This window comes from Sinocyclocheilus anshuiensis, unplaced genomic scaffold (assembly GCF_001515605.1).
Source record: "Sinocyclocheilus anshuiensis isolate Anshui unplaced genomic scaffold, SAMN03320099.WGS_v1.1 scaffold990, whole genome shotgun sequence".
Classification (NCBI taxonomy): domain Eukaryota; kingdom Metazoa; phylum Chordata; class Actinopteri; order Cypriniformes; family Cyprinidae; genus Sinocyclocheilus; species Sinocyclocheilus anshuiensis.
The window spans coordinates 1095005-1107323 of record NW_015539926.1 but is presented as its reverse complement, the minus strand read 5'-3'; the positions used below and the strand labels follow the sequence as shown (position 1 = coordinate 1107323).

Below are 12319 nucleotides of genomic sequence, written 5' to 3'. Positions count from 1 at the left end.
TGACTTCCTTCTTTCAGATGAATCCAATCGGAGTTATATTAAAAATTTACTTTGATCTTCCAAGCTGTTTAATGGCAATCAGCGAGTGTTGCAGTTCATCAGTCCAAAAGAAGTGAAATAAAGCGCATCCATCCATAATAAAAAGTGCCTCACACAGATCCAGGGGTGAACAAAGGCCTCCTGTAGCAAATCGATGCATTTTTGTAAGAAAAATATCCATATTCAAAACGTAATAATCACTTTAATCTAGCTTGCGCCAACAGTTGTACACGGAAGCAGCTCCAGGAGGATGATGTAAGATGTCGGTTTTGCACATGCGCCGGTGAGTCTCGTGAAAACCAATGTTTGTTTACAGGAGCAAAGGAAGCAAAGTTTCCTTACTTTAGCAAAGGAAAACCAGTCTCCTCTTGGCTTATATCGAAATCCTCCGACATGCTTCTTTACAAATCCTCGTTTTGTACTTCTAATTCGTGACCGTTGTTTTGTTTTGATCTCTCCCCTGTGCTTCCACGTTCGTCACTTCTGAGCGGCGCATGTGCAACGCTGACATCTTACGTCATCCGCCCGGAGCTGCTTCCGTGTACAACAGTGAGCGTAAACTAGATTAAATTGATTATTACGTTTTAAATATGGTTATTTTTCTTACAAAAACGCATCGATTTGCTACAGGAGGCCTTTGTTCAACCCCCCGAGCCGTGTGAGGCACTTTTTATTATGGATGGATGCGCTTTATTTCACTTCTTTTGGACTGATGGACTGCAACACCTGCTGATTGCCATTAAACAGCTTGGAAGATCAAAGAAAAATTTTAATATAACTCCGACTGGATTCGTCTGAAAGAAGAAAGTCATATACACCTAGGATGCCTTGAGGGTGAGTAATTTAATTTTTGGGTGAACTAACCCTTTAATGACAGTCGGCAGCATGTTCAGTACTGTCCCTTTAAGAGCTGCACACATCTAATATACAGGTACACATGCATTTCTCTCCCAACTGAGTCTAAATGTAAACCTTGTGTGTTTTGACAATATTAGCTCAAAAGATAACTTAGTCCAATAATCAGGCGCTATTTAACAGGCTTTTTAGTGTGCGCGCTTCGGGTATGCGCTCAGAGAAAGCACACGTCAGAACAGCACGTGAATGAAACGTTTAACCGGCAAGACTTTAAAGCACATGCAAATAATGTACTTTTATGATTGCGAATAAGTGCAGTGTCCTGTGAGAGTAACTCTACCGCTGAGTTAACACTGATGTCAATGTATGTGGCATTGTACAGTATCTTGAGGCGGAGGCACCAGAACTGCAACTGATAGAATGTGCGCTGTAGCACGATACTACGATATTTCTTCAAAAGCAGATCGTGGAGACATTTTTATCATCCACGATCAAAAATCATCATATCACACAACCCTACATTGGGGGTATATTATTGGTTATTGTCCAAATAGTGTGGACAAATTTTTGACTGAAAAATTATGGCAGGACACTCAAAGACGACATGAGATACAACAAAATAGCAAAGGACATCCTTCTGAATGTGTTTGTAGCAGAGTCCATGAAATTAGTTAAATTTAAAGTAATTTAAAAACTTAATCAAAAGAGTTTTACCATGAAAACCATCCAAAACACCATTACAGTTGTTAGCATGCTAATTACAGCACTGCTGCTAAAAATATCACAGCTAAAAATGTAAATACACTACTGTTCAAAAGTTTTGGGACTGTATGAATTTTTTAATGTTTTCAAAAGCTCTTAAGCTCACCAAAGCTGCATTTATTTGATTAAAAATACAATAAAAATAGTAACATTGTGAAATATTATTACATTTTAAAATAACTTATTTCTATTTTAATATATTCATTATGTAATTTATTCCTGTGATGGCAAAGCAGAATTTTCAGCATCATTAATCCAGTCTTCACAGTGTCACATGATCCTTTAAGAAATCATTCTAATATGCTCAAGATTTGCTGCTCAAGAATTTTCTTATTTATTCTGCTATTTAATGTTTTTGTGAAAACCGTGATTTTTTTTTTTTTAGGATTCTTTGATGAGTAGAAAGTTTAAAAGAACATCATTTATTTAAAACAAAGATGTTCTTTAACATTATAAATGTCTTTTACCACTTTTCGATCAAATTAATGCATCCTTGCTGAATGAAAGTATTCATTTCTTCAAAAAAATAATCTTACTGACCCCAAACCTCTGAACGTGTCAAACAAGCTACATTTAACGATAGAACATATCCAAGAGGATTTTATCATGAAAACAGACCAAAAGTTGTCAGCCTGCTAATTACAGCACCACCAATAAAAATATCAATTAATATATAAATATGTAGTCCTTCTTTATAAATAAATAACTTGCTAATTAACAAGTGAGTTGCTGGATGACTAGTTGAATAGCTGACTAGCATGATTCATTACCCATATCTATTTACAAGCCACTCAAGTAATTTGTCAGAGACCTACATATTAAATCCAACATCAGACAAGCATTAAGTCATTGTCTGTTATGGGCAGAGATGCACTCGACCAGCACAAACACATTTCAAAAAAACAACTGAAGCAAAGACAAATTATCATTCTATGCCATTCCCGACATAATGGCTTTTCATAAAAAAATACATTCGCTCATCTTTTGTACAATCTGAGGTAAATTATTATTCCCTAACTAAGTCTGACCTAGATAAACAACCATGTCAGGAATGTCTTCTCCTTTCCCTGATGAACACAACAACATGGCAGTAGAAATGAATTACATGGACACAAAGCGAACATTTTATTCTGAGCAATACTGCAAATCTGACATATCATAAATCCCAAACTGGCTCCACTGCCAACATCACATTTAAGAATTGGAGGTAAACAGAAATGACTGTCGTCTCATTTATCTTACATCAGGGATAAAGTAAAGTCACAATATTAGATGTATTGTAGGGTCAAAGAGCACCTTCACTGATGATGTGAACACAGCTTAGCGTTAAAAGCTAAGGACATCACATGTCACCACAATACATAGTGGTCTGTCATTTTTCTGATAAATGGCATATGACTTTTACCTTGAGTGCTAGTATACACTCCTCCTATCTCTTCTCATTGTAATATCCTTAATCCAAACTGCCATTTAACCTGAACTTATTTGGAGCAAAAATAGTGACAGTATGATTGAAAAATGTCTCAAAATAAATTTAATCCATAAACCAAAACCGAATGTAAAAAAATGCTGCACATGGCATATAAAAGCACAACAACCAACCATTTATTAGCAACACAAAAGGTCTTAATTAATATTCAAGCATATAAGCCTGTCAAAGAAAAATAATTAAATACAGAGCACGAAATGTGATGAAAATTATTCAGGTGTAAAAAAAAATGATCCCGTCCAAAAAACTGAACTGCATATAAATCAATTGGAAGCCGGATGTTTTGAAAGTCTACTTTTGATTGCTGCTTTAATATTGAAACCATGATTGGTAAACTGGTTATCCTTGAGTGGTGAATTTCTTCAAGAGGGGACATGCAATCAGATTTCAAACTGAATGTAAAAACATATGCCCCTCAATCAAGCTAATTTAGCAGGGCTGTTTGTTCGCCTTTGCTTGGCATTACTTTTGTCAGTCTCGCAGGCAACAGTTCACCGATGCTGAATGGCCAATGTTATACACTTCTATAGCAACCGGAACGATCCGTAATTCCCACTTCGGTCTTCTTAATGTTCGAATACTATCGATCTAGCCTGCATTAAACAGTAATGCACAGCAACCTGTAAATGTTCTAGAGACAAACTGAAATCCAAGGGCACCTCACTTCACAAAGCGGGAAGGAAAAAGCTTCACTCTCTTTTCCAACTGAGTACCAAAATAATTAAAAAGTGTCTGCAAAGCAATGTAAGGATGGTTAATAGTGGTAACTGTGATGTCATGACAGCTGTAACACATTCCACGCAAATTTTTAATATTACCGAGACACAGATAAACAGCAACACATAATTCTGTCATGTCACACTACATTTATTTGCATCAAAGTCCTTTTTAACAGCTCCCCATGTAAAGGCTTCACATTGAAAGACAAAAGTAGCTAGAAGAACACTCATCAAAACACTAAAAGTGATGTAAAGTGGCAAATCAGAGGTTGTTGGGAATGTAGTAAGTGGATCCAACACGCTCTCTTAAGGAAACGTCGCTCAAGAGACTTTCATCCTGCACCACTGAAACATCACTCTTAAATCACACGACATTTCAAATGACTTTAAGATGTCATTCTACCATCATATTCAGCTTGTTCAAGAGGATTAAATTACCCAAGGCTAAACTTTTAGGGTAAAAATGAAAAATGTGTCATCATGTAGTTCGAATCCTGTAATATTTTGTCTTCTGTGGGACACAAAGGAAGTCTGAGCTGTTCTTTTCCATACACTTTTTTAATGTCAGTTTTGAAAAATGACACAAGCACATTGCTTTATACAGACTTCTGAAGCCATAGTGTTTTGTGAGGAAAACCCACAAGCCCACCCCTAGTGATGCAACTAATTACTTTGATAATTGATTAATCTGTCAAGTATGTCTTCAAATAGTGAGATATAAAAATACATTTTATTTTGTTTTTTTCTATGTGAACTATGCAATACACAACCTGATCTCATGACGAAAACGTACCTGTGGGAAATTTTTCCGCAAGATGCGAAATACTTAGCGCCATGCACATTACGTTACATATTCGATGTAAAATGTCCACTGAGTGGTGCTAAAAGAGTGTTTGGGTTTTTTTCCCCGGAACAGATGAACGTACATATGGTACTTTTTATGTGACGTCGGTTTTGTACGTGTCACCGCAGTTCTGACTTGAAATTTCTGTTGAGTGGCGCTATACCTGTAACTGTAATTTAATGTACCATCTGCACTGCACGTAAACCTACCCGATAGTATGAACAAAAGCGAATGTGATGTAAAAACACAATCACAAGCATGCCATTTTAGCATGTTTTTCGATCTCTCATCTTTCAGCTCTTTCATTGAGAGTTATGTTTTTCACGGGATTCGCACCCCAGGATTCCGCATCTTAAGTCCAATTCCGTGCCGGCTGAGCTAATGAGCAAGCTTGTTACATCCGGAAAGCAAAACATATGGAGCTGTAATAATAACTGTATACAAAAGCGATTACAAGTGCTTGAGGTTTTACCGCCTCTAGTGTTAATTTCTGTTGGAAACTGCAATGATATGTACTTAAATACTTAGCGTTTTGCGAAAAAGTTCCCACAAGTACATTTTCGTCATGAGATCAGGTAGGCTATATATTATGTACATAAAAATTGCTATAAATAACACATTCTAAAACTTGTTCACAATAATAACAATAATAATAATAATAATAACTTGACTTGTCGATTATTTTGATTTTGATTAACTGTTGTTCATAAGCAGCCATTAAATAAATAAATAAACAACACATCAATTTAATGTAATTTGTTATAAAAAATAACAATAAAAGGTAACATTAAATACATCAAATGTCCATTCCACTGTACCCGATTTTCTAACCATGAAAGAAATGGAAGAGAGACCTTAGGACTCGATTTTAAAAGTTTAAAGCTGTTTTAGGCTAGTCTGAAGTCTACTCCCTCGTACTAGAGTCTAACTTGGACAGATCAAATTATTCATCTTCTGAAGTGAGTTGAGAATGTCCAGGAGCAACATTTTGCTGGTGCAGGATAAAAGACAATGACGTTTCTCCTTTGAGACCACCCTGTGTGGATCGCTGGTGGGTCCAGTAATAATTCCACTCCCCTCTGCTGGGGTACTGAGCACAGTGGTACATCAGCCTGAAATCAGTCTGTAAAACGGTCTTTCTCTGGATCTAAGTGCTTCTTTGATTGCTTACTGTTGATTAAAGCACCCAGGAAGAAATCAAGGCATCCTCTTGACTCATTGATCTTCAGCTGTCCTTGGTGAGCTCAGTGTTTAAAAGAGGTATGCTAACATCCTGCTACAATAACAACCATGCCTTACGAATATGTCAAGGGCCAATCTTGAATCTTAATTTTCTTTTGTAATTCATGTCATAACATTTCATGCATTAAAGACGCTATTTATTTTCTAATTAAAAAAACCTTCATATGTAAACAAGTGAACAGCAGTTTCATTAAAATATGAATAATAAAACTGATAAACAAAAAACCAACCATCAAAAAGACAATCAAACACCTTCAGTGTAACGCAAAAGACATCAGTAAACAAACCTCATGCATCCACACCACTAGATGTCAGTATAAAGTACAAGAACACTAGGATGAAGAAGATATTTTCCACATACACAACAATTCAAAATGTTTCTTTAGGAGCAAATTAGCATATTATAATGATTTCTGAAGGATCATGTGACACTGAAGACTAGAGTAACGATGCTGAAAATTCAGCTTTGTCATCACATTACATTACGTTATTTAAAACTGTAATAATATTTCACAATATAACAATTTTTTATCAAATAAAAACAGCCTGGGTAAGCTAAGAGAGTTAATAAATAATAAGAACCTCCTACCAACCCCAAAACTTTTAACGTTAATGTATAAAATCCTACTGTAATTATTACAGCTTATGAAGTATGCTACTCACCCAGATGTTGCCATCTTGATGGTATGGTTTCCAGTTCCTGCCTGTGTCACTGTAGAGCAGCCGGTAGCGTGTCGTCCAATCAGAGCTGCTATATCGACCCTGTGTGGCGATGGCTGTGACCTGTTTTCTGCTTCCCAGGTCGACCTGCAGCCACTGGTAATGATCACTGTCCAGTGGAGACCAGCCCCCAGCACCTAGAGAAAGTGCACAATACTCACTATCTTGCTGTATTGATCTAAAGTCTTTGTGGCTGTGTCACAAAGGGGCTAGAGAAAAACAGAACAGGAACAAATGCTGTTGGTTTGGTGTAAATGTTGTGTGTGCTTTTAAAAGTGTTTTTTTTTTAAGAGTACAAATTAAATGGGTCGTACTCTACAGGATCATCTACAAGAGTGTTGTAATTTAACAAAGATCAGCTGTAAAAGTGTCTTTTTTCAGAGAAGCATCTGTATTTTTCTATTCTCGCTTCTCTAGGAAGTCTAAGAACAGATTGTCTTACAGATGTTTTATCTGTGCTTTTAGCCGGAGGCTTTTGGGCATTTGTTAAAGGGATATTTGAAGGATCATTAAATGTCGTAAATCTAACCATTAATATTAAAGAAACGACCCCTTTTCAAGCACATCTGGCACGTAATGCTTACTTCTCACAATCCAATACAACATTTTTTCTCTTTGAATATCCTGTTTTTCTCAAAATACCCAATAAATAATGCCCCTAATAAAGTTTTATTTTATTTATTATCAAGATACCAAGAAGGCAACAGAGTCAAAGAACTAAAATTAGAGACGCAAAGTGTGAAGAAAAGTGCTTTTTTTGAGCAGAATATTCTTACTGTGCATCATTTCCAAACCAGCTGTAAATTGTTAAATTACTAAGTAAAAGTGTGGAAATATTATTTAACTGTGAATTTTTAAAACGGGCAAACTGCTAGTTGCAACATTAGCCTTATAGCAAGACAAAAGAGTAAGACATTTTATTCCAAAAGTGTTAAATTGGCATTTTCACCACAGAATGTGTTGGGAATTTAATGACTCCTATATATACTGCTAGACAGTATATATACTGCTAGACTAGTTTAATTAGCAGACAAATGAAACTAGTGAATCTACAGGAACAAAAATGCCCATAGTTTAAGAGACACCCAGATATAATCACCATGTTCAACAGTGAAGTCAGTCTTTCTATCTGTATCTGTATTGGTATGAATTGGACGTACTGTACTGCACGTAGCTTAAACTTTGAAACTTTTTAGCTTAAAATTTAGAAGTACATTCCATCCATTTAGTTCCTAGCTATCTTCACACTAAACATAATGCAGGATGGCGCTGGCCGGCGACACACTGCAGCCAGCCAAAGGGAGAGTCAGAGCGAGGACATAAAGTGAGGGTCAGCAGTTTAGGGTGTCCAGGGATCAGTACAAGACAGAAGCTTAAGAGAGTGTAAGAGAGCCAGGGGACATCCACTCCACCACCACCTGCAACTTGCAACCTGCAGCCGAGGCAGATATTCTGAGGAGATAAAGAGAGCAGAAGAAGGGCACTGGAAGGACACCAGCAGCCCAGAAAGAGGGAAATAAAACGGAGCAGAAGACAACAGCTCCAGGAGTTGTTACGGTCCAGACTAAATAAATAAAAAACACTCGATGACTCTGATAAAACAGGAGAAGATAGAACTGAAGAGATGAAAAATAAATTGCATTATGTTGGTCTAAACCCTGCCTGATGGGATATCTACGCAGCCTTATAGGTGTAGCATGTAGGACTTTGTGATGATAATGCACCTAGGCGATGATAAATCACATGGCATAATTTTTGAATAGTTTACCATTTGCTAACACGCTGACTCTAAAAGAGAAAGACTCGCAATGTGATTTCTTCTGCCCATTTTGGTGATTTGTTTTTGTATTGTGTTCAGTCACTTGACAAAGTTAATCTATTTGATCATTTCTTCAAATATAGATGTTCAAATGCAGGCATTATGTTTTCAGTATTGGTTTCTAATACAAGATGATGGAGATACAGACAGCTGTAGGCAAAGCACTGCTACAGGCAGGACAGTATCAGTGGGTGTTTGCTGCACATTAATCACAGAGAGATCTGTTTGACCTCATAATTAAAATTCTGTCATTACTGTTTCATCATTTTCATGCTTGAAGTTTTGCCTCAGTAATACATTTTCAGTCAGAGAAAAATATACATTATCAAACTTCAGCCACCAGTTAGAGATTAAAGAAATAGTTTATAAAAGATCTTCAGATTCTAAACCCGAATTACTTTCTTTACTCCATGGAACAGAAAAGGAGAATCAACATGAAAATTAAAAATTTTCATTCTTCTCATTAAAAGTCATATTTATGTACAATCAGCACAATTTTTTAAAATGTTTTTGAAAGTTGTTTCTTATGCTCATCAATGCCACATTTATTTGACCAAAAATAAAATTAAAACAGCAATATTTTGAAATATTATTACGATTTAAAATAACTATTTTCTATGGAAGCTTGTTTCCGCGACAGGATAAAAAATGATCTCAATTCAGACTTTTTCTTCACAATTCAGAACTGTTTTCAGAAATGCGAGATATAAACTTGCTGAGAAGATTCAATTCTGAGAAGAAAAGTCTGAATTGTGAGATGTAAACTCCCAATTGCAAGTCAAAATGAAGTCAGACTATTCCATGGGGAAAAATATTGTTGAGATGTAAACCTATAATTAAAATATGTATGGAAAAATGTAATCTTGGAATTGTGTTCAGTTGAGTTCATATCTTGCAATTCTGACTTTTTTTATCAGAGTTCCAAGTTTATATTTCACAATTCTGAATTTATATCTCACAATTCAGACTTTTTTCTCAGAAAAACAATCCGAATTGAGAGATAAAAAGTCGCAATTACCTTTTTATATTCTGTGGTGGAAATGGGATTATGTAGTTTTCCATTTTAATTTCAAATGTACTGTAATTTATTCCTGTGATAGAAAAGCTGAGTTTTCAGCATTTTTATGATTTATTGATGAATAGAATAGTTCAAAAAGAAAAGCATTTATTTAGAAACAGAAATATTTTGTAACATTAAAAATGGCTTTGCAGTTACCTTTGATCAGTGTGTCCTTACTCAATAATACAATTTATAGTAGCTTATATAAAGCACTCCAATGTTGGATATTATCATATGTATATGTTACTATAGATTAACATTTTTTTACAGTGTATATATAATGTATAAAATGAAGAAAAATATTTAATTCAATTTTGTAAGAATGCAAAAGGAGAAAGAACTAAAGAAAGAGAAAGGGAAATAAAGGACATGGATCACTGCTCACATTCCTTATATTAGCCCCTCAATCTCATGCATGGACACATTGGTATTCAGCTGAGCTTGGGAGACATGACTGAACGCTGGGGGACTGAACCTTCCTTCCCCTCTGTCATTCACCTCAGTTTGAGATAAAAAGTCGCAATTACCTTTTTATATTCTGTGGTGGAAATGGGATTATGTAGTTTTCCATTTTAATTTCAAATGTACTGTAATTTATTCCTGTGATAGAAAAGCTGAGTTTTCAGCATTTTTATGATTTATTGATGAATAGAATAGTTCAAAAAGAAAAGCATTTATTTAGAAACAGAAATATTTTGTAACATTAAAAATGGCTTTGCAGTTACCTTTGATCAGTGTGTCCTTACTCAATAATACAATTTATAGTAGCTTATATAAAGCACTCCAATGTTGGATATTATCATATGTATATGTTACTATAGATTAACATTTTTTTACAGTGTATATATAATGTATAAAATGAAGAAAAATATTTAATTCAATTTTGTAAGAATGCAAAAGGAGAAAGAACTAAAGAAAGAGAAAGGGAAATAAAGGACATGGATCACTGCTCACATTCCTTATATTAGCCCCTCAATCTCATGCATGGACACATTGGTATTCAGCTGAGCTTGGGAGACATGACTGAACGCTGGGGGACTGAACCTTCCTTCCCCTCTGTCATTCACCTCAGTTTTCCCACCTCTCCCTCTCATTAGTTTCCAACAGGCTATTTTGTTTCCCACATAGCAGCCAGAACAGCCGTCTGTCCCTTCCCATCTCTGTCTGTGAGGGCCAAACAGGTTTCTGATGAAGCGAGATTTGACCTTTCCCTCAGATTCATCTCACAGATGAACTGCTGCTAAATAGATGCCCCTCCTGCCAGATTAGAGCGGAGGAAGCCTAAGCAAGTCTCAAATCTGATGTCTGGATTTGAGGTGATGCCAAGGGCGGACCGCGAAATGGCTGTGTGCATCTCACACACCAGAGTGGCGTGATTACTGCTGACCTTCAACAGGCCATTTGCTGATGTAAATCCATATGAAAAATATGACGTGATGGATGTGTTTCATATAGTGTCAAGGTCTTTAGGAGTCAGAAATGCATATTACAGTTTTTCTCAGTCGCTTTGGTGCATTTCTCAAGTTCCAGCAAACAGTTGTGACATTTGCACTCACAGTTTAGAGAATGTTAAGATTGTTTCGAAAAATGTACCAAAGCAATTGAGAAAAACTGTAACAAAGTGCACTGTTATATTAACATGACTAAGCATTTTGACTATCTTATTTGTGAACAATGGCACAAGTACTTTTCATTCTGATGGCACTGATATGTTCATTGACATAAATACTTACTTTTGAGAGATAAACTAAAGATTTTGAGTAAGTTACAGGCTTTTGCAGGTAATCCATTGTGTGGTGCTGTTTGTACGAATTGTTTTGAGAAATGCACATACATTTGTGCAAATATTAAGGATGATTCGAGAAATGCACCAAAGCGACTGAGAAAAACTGTAAACTACTAGGCTTTTAAAAAAGATATAACAGCAAGAACACATAGCCGGAGATTTAACCTTTGCTCCTGAAGAGGGGGAAATGGGGTCATACAGGCCCACTGCTATACTATACTGAATACAGAGTGGCAGAAACAATATACTAAACTAGTACAAGCCCAAATTCTGTTGAACTTGGGTGCATCATCTGTGTATAACTATTACTCATATATTTATAATAATTTATTATTATTATATTTTTGAGGTGTTGAGTTTCTGCATACAGCCTCTGTTGAAATTATTTAATGTTACTTTTTTTATGTTTTTATTATAACATCTTATTCACTCTCACTTTTTTATAGTTCTGGGTCACTTTTTGCTTTGTATAGTGAGAAATATTTTATTTGTACTTTAAATAATTCATTGGTATACCTAAAGGCTATTGGATATTTACAGTATATGATATTATTTCCCATTTTCAAGACAGCCAGTCATAAAGACAGAATTATAGGTGAAACAATTAATGCATAGATGGAAAGCCTGATAGAACAATAGACTGATTTGACAGAATACATAGAATGACAGATAGAACGATGGATAGAACGACATAGAGGCACGCAGATAGATAGACAGATGGAGGAATGGACAAATGGATAGATAGATAGATAGATAGATAGATAGATAGATAGATAGATAGATAGATAGATAGAATAATAGAACTATACATAGATTGTACCCTGTTATGATACAGTGCATGCATTAAGAATACAGGATGATATCACTATAACTGTCACCCATCAAAGCAGATAAATACCAATCCTGCTTTCTATAGACCCTTTTTCTGTCAGTAAACATTTTGATGTTTTTCTGTGGGCGGAGCTTAGGTGGAGGCAGAAAGAT

At 35.6% G+C, this 12319-nt stretch overlaps 1 protein-coding gene across 1 annotated transcript in view; it reads right to left on the bottom strand.

Moving 5' to 3' along the window:
• Window positions 1–12319, bottom strand: part of LOC107686721 (contactin-associated protein-like 2) — a 401917-nt gene that overhangs the window by 216958 nt on the left and 172640 nt on the right. Inside the window, exon 4 of the mRNA XM_016483827.1 lies at window positions 6614–6807. Within this exon, the coding sequence (XP_016339313.1) occupies window positions 6614–6807 (194 nt within the window). The remainder of the gene's footprint in view (window positions 1–6613; window positions 6808–12319) is intronic.